This window comes from Hyperoodon ampullatus (genome assembly GCF_949752795.1).
Source record: "Hyperoodon ampullatus genome assembly, chromosome: 1".
NCBI lineage: Eukaryota > Metazoa > Chordata > Mammalia > Artiodactyla > Ziphiidae > Hyperoodon > Hyperoodon ampullatus.
The window spans coordinates 201,938,154-201,955,612 of record NC_136914.1 but is presented as its reverse complement, the minus strand read 5'-3'; the positions used below and the strand labels follow the sequence as shown (position 1 = coordinate 201,955,612).

The 17,459-nt window shown below is 37.7% G+C and overlaps 1 protein-coding gene across 1 annotated transcript in view; it reads right to left on the bottom strand.

Annotated features, from left to right (window-relative positions):
- The window catches only part of BTRC (beta-transducin repeat containing E3 ubiquitin protein ligase), a gene marked incomplete at its 5' end in the record, with an annotated part of 185,121 nt that overhangs the window by 58,363 nt on the left and 109,299 nt on the right, over nt 1-17,459 (bottom strand). Inside the window, one exon of the mRNA XM_079711568.1 lies at nt 10,417-10,506. Within this exon, the coding sequence (XP_079567694.1) occupies nt 10,417-10,506 (90 nt within the window). The remainder of the gene's footprint in view (nt 1-10,416; nt 10,507-17,459) is intronic.

Below are 17,459 nucleotides of genomic sequence, written 5' to 3'. Positions count from 1 at the left end.
GCAGTTAGTTAAATTTTCTGGAAACAGTCTTGCCACAGTTCAGGCAGAACAAGATATTTTACAAGCAGTAAGGGGTGGGGGGATAGGGGGAGATGAAGAAATAATATTTGCTAGATGTCAAATGTTCTATATAAATCAAATGTTGAAAAGCTATAGGTCCTTTGTAGTGTGAGGCCAAGTATAACAGAAGGGATACACAGGGCCTCCAAATACTACTTAAAAATCAACCGTATGCAGTAGAGCAAGGACTCTGAAGTCAGAGAGATGACTCAAAACTCTACAGCTTAGAGATGTGAAAAGTTTTAATTTCTCTAAGCTTCAGGTTCCTTATCTGTAAAATAGGGATAGTATCATCCATCTCATCAGGTTGAAACAGACAACACAGCTAGCACAAAAGTGCCTAAACACAGGGGCTTAATAAATATTAACATATTCTCTCTCTCCTCCTCAAACTTTTGAGTAGTACAAAAGTAAAAATAAGTATCTTCCATCCTGAAGTTACAAGAGAAAGAAAATGGACCTTTAAAAATTCCTTGTATAGGAATATACCCCAAACTAGTAATTGAAGGGGATGAGGAACTTAGAAAAGATTATCACAGCCTCAGAGATAAAACTGGTTCCATACATAAGAACTTTAAATAAGGGTGTGTTAGGTGAGCTCCAAAGGACTAGACTAATGAAAATTTCTCTAAAGTGAACCCTACTGATGAGATTTTGGATTAGTAGAATTTAAGGTGACTTGGCAACTCAAGCTCTGTTAGGAAATTAAAAGGGAGTTTCTTGGTCATTCAGCCAGTTAGACATTTCTATTATTACTATTATAAACAAACAAAAAAGATGCCCTCAAAAAAAGAAACATCTATTTTAACACTCATCTTAAGAAACAAATCTTACTGGAAAAGAGCTCTAACAACAAGAACAAATATTGGCAAGATCATTAAGTCAGATGGAATTCCAGAATCATAGGAAAATGGAAAAACACAATTTTATTTTTGTAGAAACTTGGTATAGAGAACATTTAAATTCATAGCTCATTTGCCTTACAAGAAGCTGAACTTCAACACAAGAATAAAATTTTACATGTATGAATCCTGAGCTCATGGGTACTGAAAGGTTCACAAGGAGAGCTCACTCAGGTTTCACAAGCTTTGTAAGCGATCTATTTATACCGTATGACTAAGAACATACTTATTTATGGAGAGCTTATGAGCCCAGGCTTCTGGAACTGTCACTAAGAGAGAAGAGAACGAAAAGCCACAAAAATCCATAAAAGCAGTAAGACTAAAAATCTCTTCCAGATTAAGAAATGCAGAAAAGTTATCACACAAAGTTCTAACAAGTGGGCTTTAAAATACTAATATGCACAGTAGCACCATTCTCTTATAGAGTGTAGGGGGGGAGTCCTAGAAACTATTTAGTATTAAGTCACTGATCTTAAAATACTGATACATTTAAGTCTTAATGAATATTTTCAGGAAAACCTATTAGTCAAAAAACAAAACAAAAAATCAGGTTTCTGACAGAATTGCAAGAGCTATACTAAAGATTTTTAGAGGGGAAAGGAAGGTAGGGAGATAGGTACTAGGAGGAAGTGAAGGGGTTTTGTTCTATAAGTTCTGCAAAGAAGTAGAATATCAGGGACTTATATTCTGCAAATACAGTATCTCAGGGCTGCAATAAAGAATTTCCGTTAGTTACATATATTATTTTAAAAGTCCTATTAACTATGATGAGAAAAGATTAGCTTACACCTAACCTGAATATTTCATACTATACTTTGGCTCTTTCCTGTTAATTCTATACTCAGATGGGTACCTGATAAACTGGCTTTTACGTATTAATACTTTAAATAAGTGCCTAAGACAACTGACTGTTAATATTAAGAAAACAAATTTATTTTATATGTCTTTGGAAGATATCTGGATTCATCTACATAGCCTATATTACTTGCTTTTACAGTAAGCCACTAAACTTAAGATATAAACTCTAAAATACTGCAAATCCTGGTGGCCTCATATACTTTCCCATAGTCAAAGCCTGTCAAAGGTGGCCAAGAAAACAGGCACTGATTTGGTAGAGAAAATTTGGCTCATTAATGTCTTCCACAGCCTAATACCATATTTTCCAATATTTCAGGGATGATTAACATGGTTACAATTTTAGTATAACTGAGCTTTAAGTGGATGAACCAGCCCTTAGTCTCAGTTACTGCATAGATTTTCCCCCCTCTTCCTCCTATAAACACCATTCATTGATAGTCAATTCTCAATTATATAAACTGAAATAACACAGTCCCCCACATAGAGAAGTCAATGGCATAAGGGAAAAAAACCAAATAGTGAATTTCCTAATAAACAGAATCAGGAAAGGAACATAACTTAAATACCCCATAGCTTACTGCCTGCATTAGGGTCCTCTTTTAAATAATTCAAAGTGACAGAAGTCCTCCAAACCAGAAAACTCGCATGCTACTTGCAAGGAAAACTCTATATTGGAGGGGTGGGGTGGTAGGAGGCTACGATGGCAGACCTTTTAAAATTTTAATTTCTCTGGTTACCTGATTTTTAAAAAATCAAAGGTTAAAACCCAGAGTGCAATGCCAAAGAAACTGTAAAGTTCTAAATGACCCTTGACAGAATTACCGTCTACAGATCATTAATACATCAACCATATCTGTGACAATACTTTGGCAAGTAGGTAGTATTTCTTTCTTTCAATTGAAGTAAAATTGGCATATAACACTACATTAGTTTCAAGTGTATAGGCAGTACTTCTTAAAGTCTGTAAACCAGCTCTAGAGTGGAAACAAAATGCCTGTATACAGCAACAAAAGTATGATGTAAAACCCAAAGATTTTTCTTTTTCATTCTCTTTTAAGGAACTGTGCCTGGCATTGTGCAGCTGTGGTGTTGCCTTCATCACTCTCAACATTTCCAGTCTTGCTAATTAAAAGGTTGATCACAGAACAATGCTCTTCTCATTAATTTCAGTGTTCCGAATGGGCAGGATCCCTGCTTACCCCACCTGATCTTTTCACACTGCTGAAGTTAATGTGACAGGAGCCCGAAGATGGATTACCTGCTACCATATTGCCCATTGCCTCCAATCAGGAGCTATCTGTGTAAACTGATTGTTCTAATTTGCTCTCATTATTTTTACAATATCAGGAGAAAATAACGCACACAGCTCACTGTCAAAGCCATGAAAATCAGCCATTAGTTAAACCCAGACACTGAGTGGCTTTATTAGAGGCACTGCAGTTTATTGATGTAGCTCCAGTCAAACAAGGCAGCATTTGCTTCAGTAGAAGGAAATGTTTACACTGAAAGTAAATATTTATTGTAATAATACCCACAGCAACAGGGTGTTTTGAAGAATCCTGTCCTTATTTTATAAGCTTGGTTTTGACACCAATTAACAACAATGAACAGTTGAGTTGGCATAAGAAAGTAGATAACATTTAATACACACACAGTAGCATGAAAATCTGTCTATTAACTCGAATATGTGAGCACTCTTCACCTCCTATACCCTGTATAATAAGAAACTCTATTCTGTGACTACAAATGCTAATCAATCAATAAATAGTGGAGGTTCTACTGTGCACAACACAACAACAAATATATTTCTAAAACAGCAATTTTATGACTTAGAAATCAAAATGGTTTCTATAATGATTATATAGGTATAGGTTTAAATAATAAAAACTGTATTCTTATACAATGTAAGTGATCAAGAAAGATTACTAATCCTAGTATCACAGAAATTCACAATATATTTCAGAATTGGAAAATAAGAAGCATAATAAAGCCAGCTAAGCAAACAACAATCTGGGTTTTAAACCCTTCAGTAAGAGATGGTTGCTTAAAGCAGAAGACAGAATTCTACACAAAGGTTTGATAGTCAATGAGATAATATCTTTAAAAGATTTGTCCTGGGCACAAAGAAAATATATTTTCCTGTTGTAAAGAAAATGCTAAACTCTAGAAGAAAATATATTAATTTGGCATTTCTAGGCTTGCTTAGCTGAGAACATTTTGTAGAAATGTTAGCTAAATGCTGCCTGAACAGCATTTTGGAGGGCTGGAGAAGGAGGGTATAAATAATGGAAACTGATGCCTTTTAAATAAAGGAATTTAATCCACACATTCTATCCCTATTCCCCTTTTCAGTATTAGAAGGAAACATGGCTTCCTCCTGTTTTCTATCTATACTAAGATTCCTAGGTAATGTGAAGGCAAGAGTATGCCCTTCTTGCTGCTCCCCCTTTAATGGCCACTTTTCTTTTTCTAAGAAACGTGTGCCACGCTTTTCTCCTTAAAATTCCTACACTAAAGACTGCACCATACTGCACTCCGCAAAACGTGCTGATGGCGCCAATTACAAGCCCCCAGCCTAACGCTCCAGCCCCCACCATTCGGGCAGATTTATGCGGACTCTTGCCGACGTTATTACAAGTCAGAGTTTATTGGGAAATTGTTACATTATGCGGAGTGTCTAACAAATTGCTTATGCTGCTATAATTGGATTACAACAGCCGCTTGCTCCCACCGGTAAGATTAGGCAAGTAGGACTCCTGCCGATCTCTGAGCGTTAGCAGTAATTTTATTTGCCTTGCCTCTCTCTTTCCTAACAACATGCCTCTCTCCCTGCCAGCTGTCTGCTGAAAAGGCACAGGCTTGTTCCTTGGCCCTAACAATGCAATTACAGCCCCGCAGATCGCACTGTTTGTGCATTAAGTACAGAGCCAAAACGAGGCGAATTGATCGTTTGACTTTTGGAGAAGCCATGTGATCTCTTGGTGCGGGTGATCCGACATGCATCAGCAGGCAATACTGCAGTCAGTTCTTGATGAAAAACTTTCTTCCTTCATCCCACTCTCTCCCAACCTTTCCTTTTTCACTGAGGGAGACAATGACTGGGCTCATCTCATGCTAATCTAGATCAACCCACAAAGACAAACTCAATCTTATTAGCTCCCTGGCTAGATAGAAATGTGAATAGGTTCTAGCATCTTGAAGCGCCTCAGTCAGATATATCAGTGGTTCCCAACAGTTGAACCACTGCTGCTATCTAAAAAAAGGCTCATAAAGAGTTCACTGAAGGGAAAAAGTTTACAGAAACACTGTAGTTCAAAAGAACTACAGAAAGTTTTAGGTTTTGGCAAATAAAACTGCCTTGGAAAGGCTTTGTTATAAGCTCTGTCTATTCAAGCAGCCATCAAGAAATCAGCACTGAACCTGTGTCCTGCCTTTCTCCACAGATCTGCTCTGCTGGAAGATGCTGGTGGCCAATGTGCAGAATCAATGCCTCTGACTTCAGACTTAAAAACAGTCAGTCTGATCCCCATTCAGGGCAAAAGTTTAACATTTTTTGTTAACAGCTTTCAGTTTCTTGTTTCTTTTTCTTGTATGTTTAACAATGAGAGCAGGTAGCAAGGAGACTGTGCAAGTATTTATTGTGAATCTAGACTATAATTCATGAAGATTCTCACTGGGGTCCTAACTTTTTTTTTTTAATTAACTTTGCTGAAATGGTTGAAAATGACTTTGAATTTTACCAATTGTAATACAGACCAGGATTCCTATTTACACTTTCCCCTCCAGTGGCATATGCTACTTAGGGTTCCTGAAGCTGATTACACAACAAATGTGCAGTCAATCTGCTGATCCATTTTGGTGCCCCATGTTTGTATTCTTAAATATCATGCACATCTAGAAGGTTATGTATTCTCATATCCTTAATCTGACAAACACACAAACTGTTGTCTATAATGAGGATTCCTGATTCTATTATTACTTCAAAGTGAGCTTGGAAAAGTCACTGTACTAATATTTCTCAGAACCTCTCTGTAACCCCCATTAACATTCATTAAATTCATATGAATATTTAAAGATGGAAGAAAAAACATTACTTCTGAACTTAATTCCTGCCTCTTTAATACAGCAATAAGCCTAATGTATAAAACATTATACTTCAGTTTTTCCAACCACATCAGCTTCAATGATATGGTTAAATCTTAATATATTCTCCACAAAGCTACTCTTTAGACCCAACAGAGAAGCTTGTGTACAGAATGGACCATCTGACATGCTACTTGTGGAACAGTATATTAAAGAAGTCTGTTAACACGTAGTTTAAAACTCAAAAGAAACTCTGAACAGCTGAAATACCTTATAAATAGCACAGACCCAGAGGAAGTGCAAACGTCTGCATTGTGAATTGTAGATCTTAATTACCGACAATGGCTGGTACAGCAAGTAGCACAGGAAAAAAGTGAAACAGTTGCACTGTTCATGGTTGGCAATAATTCTTCAGGAAAATATTTACTATCAATCAGTTATGAGAAAAGGGACTCTGTGCTCGTAAAACAGCACGTTGCTTCTCATACCAGGACCATTTTGCTTCAGCATAATCTGAATTTAAACAGCTTGTTTCCTGCGGATATAATTTTGGAAATAAATAAAACAAGTCTTCTATCAAAATCTGGAGTGAGTGGAAAGGAACATCACATTTTTCTGTCTCAGTTGCAAAAAGATTATTAGTCTAAAGTAAAAAACAATAACAACAAACAATAACAACTACAATACAGAACACATCTACAAAGGACTATGGAAGGGGTTTATTTTCTAAATATAAAGAGGCAGAACTTCTCCAACCTAGGCAGGAATCCAGGCAGATGTGTTCAAAAACAACTCAGTTTTAACTGTATGTGTATGTGTGTGTGTAAGGGTAAATTAGGGAAAAGCCTGAAAACAAAAATTTTCAATAATACTTAAAGTCAATAAAAATATAACAAAAATTAATGCTCTTTATTTTTCCAGTAAGCTTTCTTTACCAATTAAAAGACATCATGAAGGTTGACAATTAGGTACAACATGATTATTGATTTTAAAGATTAAGTTGGAGGTCAATAATGACTGTCCATTTAAAGCTACAATAAACACAGAGCTTATCATGTTCCAAACACAAACCTCATGAACTACAGGGCTATAATTAGTAAGAAGGAAGGCTTTGGAAGAAATAAAAAACATCTCAATGCCTCCAAATATTACTTGGATTAAGTTATACTATAAAATGACCCTTCCTCCATTTTTATTTTAAAATATTTTCTTAAGACTCATTCTTCAAGTCAGAGATTCAGAAGATTATTAACCGAGGGTGGCTGTAGTTTGCCTTACAACTTTGTCTTCTTGTATTCTAAGGAGGACTAAGGGTCTCTTTTCATACACCTATTATAAAACATTTATTTTAAGATATCTCTGGCAAAGAAGTCACATACAATATATTATAGGGGTCCAAACATAACAGGATTGCTGTTTTTAAAGGGACTAACTGGTATTAATGTCTTATATAAACAGTTTTCAATAATAAGGTCTTAGACTTTAATTACCATCTCCACCCAAACCAAAGTCACACCTATCAGAATTAGTTGTTTTGAACTAGAGGACCAAAATGGTTGATATCACCATATTTTAGCTGCTCTCCATGGAGTTGGGACATTCAAGGCCACTTTGGAGCACAATCTGAATCAACAACACATACTTGTACCAAGTTAAAAACCAATGCAGCCATATCAAGTATAGCAGGTGAAACTATCCAGTTAAGGGCTAAAGGTGAAGAGCATGAAATAGGGACAAGCTTACAGACCTACAAAAATAATGGCAAGTCATTACTTTTCAAAGGGCAAGCAATAAATGAGGCCAGTAGAAGCAGCACAGAATCATGAGATACACATAACATATGTAAATAAAAAAGGGAAAATTCTTCCTATTCCCATGTTATTGGCACTTCACTGGAGACTGTTGCAACAAAGAGAATTTTCAGCTACATGTTTTTATTTGCCATCGACCAACTGATTATTTGGCTCAGATCTGAAGCAATGAACCAGAAGATGAAGATGGGCCAATAAAAGGAATCAGAAAGTTGGGTGGGTTCCTAAAGTAGGAAATGATAGAAATCATTATTAAATTAGGGTGTTTAAGGAGATGATGAAAGGATATAGGTGGCAGAATAATGCTAAAATAAGCAAGAATGGGATGAGAGGGTCACCATTTGAGAGCAATGGAAACAGCAGCAATGAGCAAATTTATTTCCTCACTCAAGAGCATAGAAGAAATTATACCATTGTGCCAGATGCCACAAGATTTCTAACCATGCACCTCTAAAGTAGAAGGTAGGAGAGGAAAAAAGAACCCATCATACAGACATACACCAACATAGCTATGTAGCTTAGAGATCCTGGCTTACAAAGTATTGAGAAAACAAAAGGAACAGATGCTCACTTGGCCAGCTCTCAATGTAACTCATTAAAATCGTCACCCTGTCCTTGGATCGGTGCTCATGCTAAGATTTTACCTTGTTTAGCCAGAAGTCACCCACTTGTGATGAAACTGAGAACAGCATGGCCAAAAAGGAAAAAGATTATTTTCAAAGGCCCAAATTATTGGTCTCCTCAATGTACAAATGCTAGATAAAAAATAGGGTCAATCAGCACTTGGCTAGTTGTGACTATATGACTGAAAAATAAATACACGTTAATTTATAATATTCATATTTTGCAGTAAATTATTAAGACATTCTAATTTAAGAACTGAACTGATTAACTCTACCTTTTTTCACTATAACTTTTAATAAATTCCGACATTTCTTATATGGATCATTTCCAATGGTTCTATTTTGTATGATATATTTTCAGTTGATAAAGTATGTCCTTTATCAACTGAAACTACTTCATGTTTTAAGAAATAAAACAAAATAAAAAATATTGCTGTTCACAGGGAGATCAGCTCGGTGCTTTGTGACCGCCTGGAGGGGTGGGATGGGGAGGGTGGGAGGGAGGGAGATGCATGAGGGAGGGGATGTGGGAACAGATGTATATGTATGACTGATTCACTTTGTTATAAAGCAGAAACTAAAAAAAAAAAAAAAAAAAATATTGCTGTTCCTTGATTTTTGTAGCAAAGAATGGAGACACATGATACCAGGCCTGGCTCTAATAATAACAGTAACAGAGACCCTGAGTGTATAGATTAAACACTAGATTAGACAATAGATTAAACTAGTTAAAGTTGGGAATGTTGTAAAAGTGACAAATCCCTGAATAGTTATAAAAGGCAGTAATTTTGCAGATATGCAGAGTAGAAGTCTAGAAACAGAGCCTGTACTGTACTTTTACTTACTCCTGGAATAATTTAAATGGCTGAAATCTAAATTTCGGTCAAAGTTCCTGAGTAATTAGAGATGGAAAACTTGAGGCATAGTTGATACAATTATTAGATTGTAAGATCTCTAATACATAAGATTATTTTTGTATTTAGGCTATAGATACGGCACACATTTATACATAAGAAACAAGAAGCTCCATATGCGTGATTAAACATACTTGTCCAGTCAGATCAAGATCACCAAAAGCGGTATTTTTATCAATAGCCACTCAATAAATAATAATAGTGATATAATAATTGGATTTTCTATAGCATATTTCACCATCCTACAATGGTGTACTCTATACTTATTACATTTTAAAACCACCAACAAACTTATGAGAATAACTGTATTTTTTTTATACAAATCTTTTTTTTTTTGACCGCACCACACAGGATCTTTAGTTCCCCGACCGGGGATCGAACCTGTGTCCCCTGCAGTGGAAGCAAGGAGTCTTAACCACTGGACAGCCAGGGAAGTCCCACACAAATCTTAGCTGTAATAATCCATAACTAGTGTAAAGCAACAAATGTGAATTAGACTAAAGTGTGACCAGAACACATTATCAAAAAATTCTGCTGCAACTGAAGAGAAAGAAACTCCAACTTGCAATCTGCTTTGGATAAAATGATGCCTCCTACATTCTTTTTAAAAATCCTATAATAGGAACTTCCCTGGTGGTCCAGCCGTTAAGACTCTGTGCTCCCAATGCAGGGGCCCTGGGTTCAATCCCTGGTTAGGGGACTAGATCCTGCATGCCCAACTAAAGATAAAAAGCTTGTATGGGGCTTCCCTGGTGGCGCAGTGGTTGAGAGTCCGCCTGCTGATGCAGGGGACATGGGTTCGTGCCCTGGTCCGGGAAGATCCCACATGCTGCGGAGCAGCTAGGCCCGTGAGCCATGGCCGCTGAGCCTGCGCGTCCAGAGCCTGTGCTCCGCAACGGGAGAGGCCACAACAGTGAGAGGCCCCCGTGCAGCAAAAAAAAAAAAAAAAAAAAAAGCTTATATGCCACAACTAAAGATTCCACATGCCGCAACTAAAACATCCCACACGCCGCAACTAAGACCCAGCACAGCCAAATAGATAAAAATAAAATAAATATTAAAAAATCCTATAATAGTCTTTAATAGCAATACTGAGTAAAGATGTCTACAGATAAACCATTATTATGATGTGGTATAATATATATTGATGTGTAATATTACTTACTTTGGCCACACAATTTTCAGTCTTCATAGCAGTGCTTGCTAGACATACTGTCTCTTGATTTAAGCAGAGTCTGGCACAGCTGTTGTAGGTCTGTAAAGAGAATTTTTTGGAAATAGGTTTAAATACTGAAATACTGTCATGTAGTTTTCAAATTCTGCCTTATTTCTCAAAATCAACACACAAATAGATCCTATGTGTAAATACCAGATTTATGGGAGCTGCGGGACAAGGTAGACGGGGGAAGTAAAGAAAGTGAGAGCCCAAAAGTGCCACTGATGTGCCCACGAACAAGTATGTGAGCAGCAGTGACTTTACTGTATATACAAAAGGCAGGGATGTCAGCTATTCAAAAATGGGCAAAGGACTTGAACAGAGATTATCCAAGAAGATATGCAAATGGCTAAAAAGCACATGAAAAGTTGCTCAACATGACTAATCATGAGAGGAATGCAAATCAAAACTACCATAAGATACCACCTTACACCCATTAGGATGGTTACTATTAAAAAAACAAAACCAAACCAGAAAACAAGTGTTGGTGAAAATGTGGAGAAATTTGAACCCTTGTGCACTGTTAGTGGGAATGTAAAATGGTACGGCCACTGTGGAAAACAGTATAGTGGCAGTTCCTCAAAAAAATTAAAAATAGAATTACCATATGATCCAGCAATTCCAATTCTGGGTATATACCCAAAAGAACTGAAAACAGAGTCTTGATGAGATACTTGTACATCCATGTTCATAGCAGCATTATCCACAATAGCTAAAATGTGCAAGCAACCCAAGTGTCCACTGACGGATGAATGGATAAGCATTCATCTGAATGTGGTATATACATACAGTAGAATGGTATTCAGCCTTAAAAAGGAAAGACGTTCTGACATATACTGCAACATGGATGAAACCTAAGGACGGTATGCTATGTGAAATAAGCCAGTCACAAAAAGACAAACACTGTATGATTCCACTTAGATAGTCAAAACAAAATAGAATGGTGGCTGCCAGGGGCTGGGAGAAGCGGGGAATAGGGAGTTACTGTTTAATGAGTACAGAGTTTCAGTTTTACAAGATGTTAAGAGTTATGTGGATAGGACTTCCCTGGTGGTGCAGTGGTTAAGAATCCGCCTGCCAATGTAGGGAACATGGGTTCGAGCCCTGGTCCAGGAAGATCCCACACGCCGTGGAGCAACTAAGCCAGTGCGCCACAACTACTGAGCCTGTGCTCTAGGGCCCGTGAGCCACAACTACTGAAGCCCACGTGCCTAGAGCCTATGCTTGGCAACAAGAGAAGCCACCGCAATGAGAAGCCCACGCACCGCAACAGAGTAGCCCCGGCTCGCCGCAACTAGAGAAAAGCCCATGCGCGGCAACAAACACCCAATGCAGCCAAAAATAAAATTTAAAAAAAAATTTTTTTAAAAGAGTTATGCGGATGAATGGTGGTGACTATTACACAACAATGTGAATGTATTTAATATCACGAACTGTATGTTTAAGAATAGTTAAGATGGTAAATGTTATGTTACATGTATTTTACCACAATAAAAAAAAACACTGGTTATACTTTATTGTAATCAAACTTGCCAATATATTAATTAAAATGTTTCCTTTTAGTCTTAAATTTTTACTGATAGTAAATGTCATGGCTCTCAAACAATAGTGCATGTCAGAATCATCTGGGCTTGTTAAAACACAGATCGCTGGGTCCCATCCCCAGAGCTTCTGAGAATCTGCATTTTTAACAAGTCCCCAGCTGATGTTAATGCTGCTGGTCTAAGAACACTCTTTGAGAACTATTTTTATAAATATGTGTGTTGAAATTAAAGAGAAAAATCTTAAGACGTCGGCGATCTCTTATAACCAATAATAGGAAAGAATCAAGTTTTTAAAATTCTAGATTTACTGAATAGTTGCAAAAATAGATATGAGTTCCTGTATACCCTTCCCCAGCCTTCCTTTATGTTTTTAAAAATATTTATTTATTAATTATTTTTCTCTGTATCGGGTCTTAGCTGTGGCACACGGGATCTTTTGTTGCGGTGCACAGGCTCCTCTCTAGTTGTGGTGCACGGGCTTCTCTCTAGTTGTGGCACACGGGCTCTGTAGTTGCAGCGTGTGGACTCTCTAGTTGCAGTGCATGGGCTTGCTCAATAGTTGCAGCGCATGGGCTTAGTTGCCCTGCAGCATGTGGGATCTTAGTTCCCCCACCAGGGATCGAACCTGCGTCCCTTGCATTGGAAGCTGATCTCTTAACCACTGGACCACCAGGGAAATCCCCCAGCTTCCCTTTATGTTGATGTCTTACACAACCACAGAACATTTATCAAAACTAAGGAATTAACCTTGGTACAATATAAAGTTAAGAACTTATTTGAGTTTCACCAGTTTTTCCACTAACATCCTTTTTCTGTTCAGGATCTAATCCAAGATCCCACATTGCATTTAGTTGCTGTGTATCCTTAGTTTCCTCTAACCTGTGACAATTCCTCAGTCTTTGCTCGTCTTTCATGATTCTGACACTTCTGAAGAGTACTGATTAATCTACAGAATGTCCCTTTGTTTGGGTTTGTCTCATGTTTTCTCATATCAGATTGAGGTTATACGTTATAGGGAAGGATACAACAGAAGTGATATAACCTTCTCAATGCATCAAGTCAAGAGGTATGTTGCTGAGTGCTTCTGGTGATATTAACCTTGACCACTTGCCTAAGGTTGTGTCTGCCAAGATTCTCTATTATAAGCTTATTATTTTTCCTTTAGAAATTACTAAATATATTGTAGGAAATACTTGAAGACTATGCAAGTATTTTACTTCTGCTTCAACTTTTGCCTGCTAATTGTAGCATACTGGTGGATCTTGCCTGTTGTAATTTTTACTGTGGTGTTCTAATGGTGACTTTTAAATTTCTCTTTCCATCTACATCTATTAATTGGAATTCTTCTTAAGGAAGCGCTATAGTTCTTCCCATTTGTTTACTTATTCATTTATGTATTTATTTATATTAGCAATGGATGCATAGATATTTTAAATAATTCATTTTTGGTCAATTATCATTCTTTGGAAAAGAGTAAATAGACAAGAATAAAATTTAAGAAAATAGGGGAAAATAACATTATAAATTTGGTTTTCCATTTAACCAAGTTAAACTTTTAAAAATTTATCCATTTGTTTTATTCTTATGTTGTTTAAGTTGAAATTATTTCAAACACATATTTTAAAAGAATAAACAATCATTTGACATTAGTGTACAGGCACTACTGGGACATGTACTAATACATTCTGGACTCAGGTTCAGTACTTCTTTTGCAACTGCTAATACCACAAACACTCTTCATGTACAGACAACACAATTTTAAAAAAAGATTTATTTATTTAATTTATTTTTGGCTGTGTTGGGTCTTAGTTGTGGCACACAGGATCTTCGTTGAGGCATGTGGGATCTTTCGTTGTGGCATGCAGGCTCTTCACTGCGGCGTGTGGGCTTCTCTCTAGTTGTGGCGTGTGGGTTTTATTTCTTCTCTAGCTGTGGCACGCAGGCTCCAGGGCAAGTGGGCTCTGTAGTTGTGGCACACGGGTTCCAGAGTGCGTGGGCTCTGTAGTTTGCGGCACACGGGCTCTAGCTGAGGCGCACGAGCTCAGTAGTGGTGGCGTGTGGGCTTAGTTGCCCCGCGGCATGTGGATCTTAGTTCCTGGACCAGGGATCAAACCCGCATCCCCTGCATTGGAAGGAAGATTCTCTACCACAGGACCACCAGGGAAGTCCCAACAACACAATTTTTTTTTTTAACATCTTTACTGGAGTATAATTGCTTTACAATGGTGTGTTAGTTTCTGTTTTGTAATGAAATGAATCAGCTATACATATACATATATCCCCATATCTCCTCCCTCTTGCGACTCCCTTCCACCTTCCCTATCCCACCCCTCTAGATGGTCACAGGTGCTATGCGGCTGTTTTCCCACTAGCTATCTATTTTATATTTGGTAGTATATATAAGTCCATGCCACTCTCTCACTTCGTTCCAGCTTACCCTTCCCCCTCTCCATGTCCTCAAGTCCATTCTCTACATTTGCGTCTTATTCCTGTCCTGATTCCAGGTTCTTCAGAACCTTTTTTATTTTTAGATTCCATATATGTGTTAGCATACAGTATTTGTTTTTCTCTTTCTGACTTATTTCACTCTGTATGACAGGTCCATCCACCTCACTACAAATAACTCAATTTCATTTCTTTTTATGGCTGAGTAATATTCCACTGTATATATGTGCCACATTTTCTTTATCCATTCATCTGTCGATGGACACTTAGGTTGCTTCCATGTCCTGGCTATTGTAAATAATGCTGCAGTGAACATCGGGGTGCATGCCTCTTTTTAAATTATGGAGTTCTCAGGGTATAGGCCCAGTAGTGGGACTGCTGGGTCATATGGTAGTTCTATTTTTAGTTTTTTAAGGAACCTCCATACTGTTCTCCATAGTGGCTATATCAATTTACATTGCCACCAACAGTGCAAGAGGGTTCCCTTTTCTCCACACCCTCTCCAGAATTTGTTTGTAGATTTTTTGATGAAGGCCACTCTGACTGGTGCGAGGTGATACCTCATTGTAGTTTTTTTTTTTTGTTTGTTTGTTTACCGGTACGTGGGCCTCTCACTGTTGTGGCCTCTCCTGTTGAGGAGCACAGGCTCCGGACGCACAGGCTCAGCGGCCATGGCTCACAGGCCCAGCCGCTCCGTGGCATGTGGGATCTTCCTGAACCGGGGCACGAATCCATGTCCCCTGCATCGGCAGGCAGACTCTCAACCACTGTGCCACGAGGGAAGCCCTCTCATTGTAGTTTTTTTTTTTTTTTTTTTTTTTTTTTTTTTTTTTTTTTTGCGGTATGCAGGCCTCTCACTGTTGTGGCCTCTCCCGTTGCGGAGCACAGGCTCCGGATGCGCAGGCTCAGCGGCCATGGCTCACGGGCCCAGCCGCTCCGCGGCATATGGGATCCTCCCGGACCAGGGCACGAACCCGTATCCCCTGCATCGGCAGGCGGACTCTCAACCACTGCGCCACCAGGGAGGCCCTCATTGTAGTTTTGATTTGCATTTTCTAATGATTAGTGATGTTGAGCATCCTTTCATGTGTTTGTTGGCAATCCGCATATCTTCTTTGGAGAAATGTCTCTTTAGGTCTTCTGCACATTTTTGGATTGGGTTGTTTGTTTTTTTGATATTGAGCTGTATGAGCTGCTTGTAAATTTTGGAGATTAATCCTTTGTCAGTTGCTTCATTTGCAGATATTTTCTTCCATCTGAGGGTTGTCTTTTTGTCTTATTTATGGTTTCCTTTGCTGTGCAAAAGCTTTTAAGTTTCATTAGGTCCCATTTGTTTATTTTTGTTTTTATTTCCATTTCTCTAGGAGGTGGGTCAAAAAGGATCTTGCTGTGATTTATGTCATCTGACAATACAATTTTTTTAATTAGTTTCTGACAATACAATTTTAAAAAAATGAAACTTAATGTGTTTTTAAGACATTTATGAAGCAATTGATATATACTAAATAAAATAAAACTTTAGGTCAAAGAGTTCTGGTTTCAATAATGGCAGAGATGTTTGTATTAGATTAACCCCTTCTCAGGTAACAATTATAAACTATGGAAAAAATATTTTAAAATAACAAAGGCACTAGAGGTTGACCAAAAGTAGGCAGAAATTGGCGGGAGATGTGGACTGACTTTGAAAAAGGAGAATCACACTGGGTAAGATCCATGTTTACATGCTTTTTCCCTGAGGGTACTCACTAGGCTATTTGGTGCAGGGTGACTAAAATTCAGTTAGAAAGCCACAGCCTATCAGCTTGAGATGTCAGAAGATGGAGTTCAGGGCAACCATAGTGGCTAGAAATTGAGAAGAAAAATAGAAAATAGAAAGAGACAAGTCAGGGAGGAAGCATCAAAACATGCATATAAATTTCCCTCAAATCCATGGCTAACCCTCAAACTACTTACATAAATGGGAGACTCCAAATATTCCAATGGAAAGTAAAAGCTAGGAGACTGAAAGATCTGAGCAGAGACTCCAGCTCCTGCCCATGAGGGGAGACAAGGTTTTGAATTTGATTCCTACTAAATTAGAGGGGCTTAATAGGCATCTCAAACTTTCCACTGAAAACTTAGAAAGACCCTGCATTTAGACTAAAGAGTAAGTCTTCAGGACTAAGGGATGTGCCTCAGGACTAAGGTCAAAACCAAAACACACCTGCCCTAACAAACATAAACCAAGTATGAAGTCACAGTGGTCAGCCAGTAAGATAATCAGAGGAAGATAAAAGAAACCAGTCTCCACAATGTATTGTTTATAATGTCCACTATAGAGTCAAAAACACTAGACATGAGAAGAAGAAAATAAATGGGACCCATAGTAAAGAGAAAAAGAAATCAATAGAAAATGACCCCAATATGATCTAGTTATGGGAATTAGTACATAAAGGCTCTACAGAAGCTATAACAAATATGTTCAACAACTTAAAGAAAGATACAATCACAATAAGTAAACAGACGGAAATTTTCACCCTTAAAATAAAAAACTAAAATGAACCAAACAAATTCTAGAAATTAAAAATTTACTGGATGGACTTAAAAGCAGGTTGGAGATGGCAGAAGAAAAGGCCAATGAATTTCAGAGACAGAGTCAACTGAAATAATCTGAAGAACAGAAAGAGTAAAAGAAAAAAAGAACAGAGTCTCAGCCACCTGTGGGACAATTTTCAATGCTCTAACATTGTGTAATTGGAGACCCAGAAGAGAGGCAAGAATGGGGCACAAAAAGTTATAAAAATAGTGACCAAATATTTCTAAAATTTGGTGAAAACCATTGGCTTACTGATCTAAGATAAGCAAACCCCAAAAGATTAATACAAAAAACCCCAAAATCAGAAAACAAGACCTAGGCCCAACACAGTCAAAACTGCTGAAAACCAATAACAAAGACAAAACTTTAAATGCAGCCAAAGAAAAAAGGGATGCTGCATACATGGGAGTAACAATATAAATAATGGC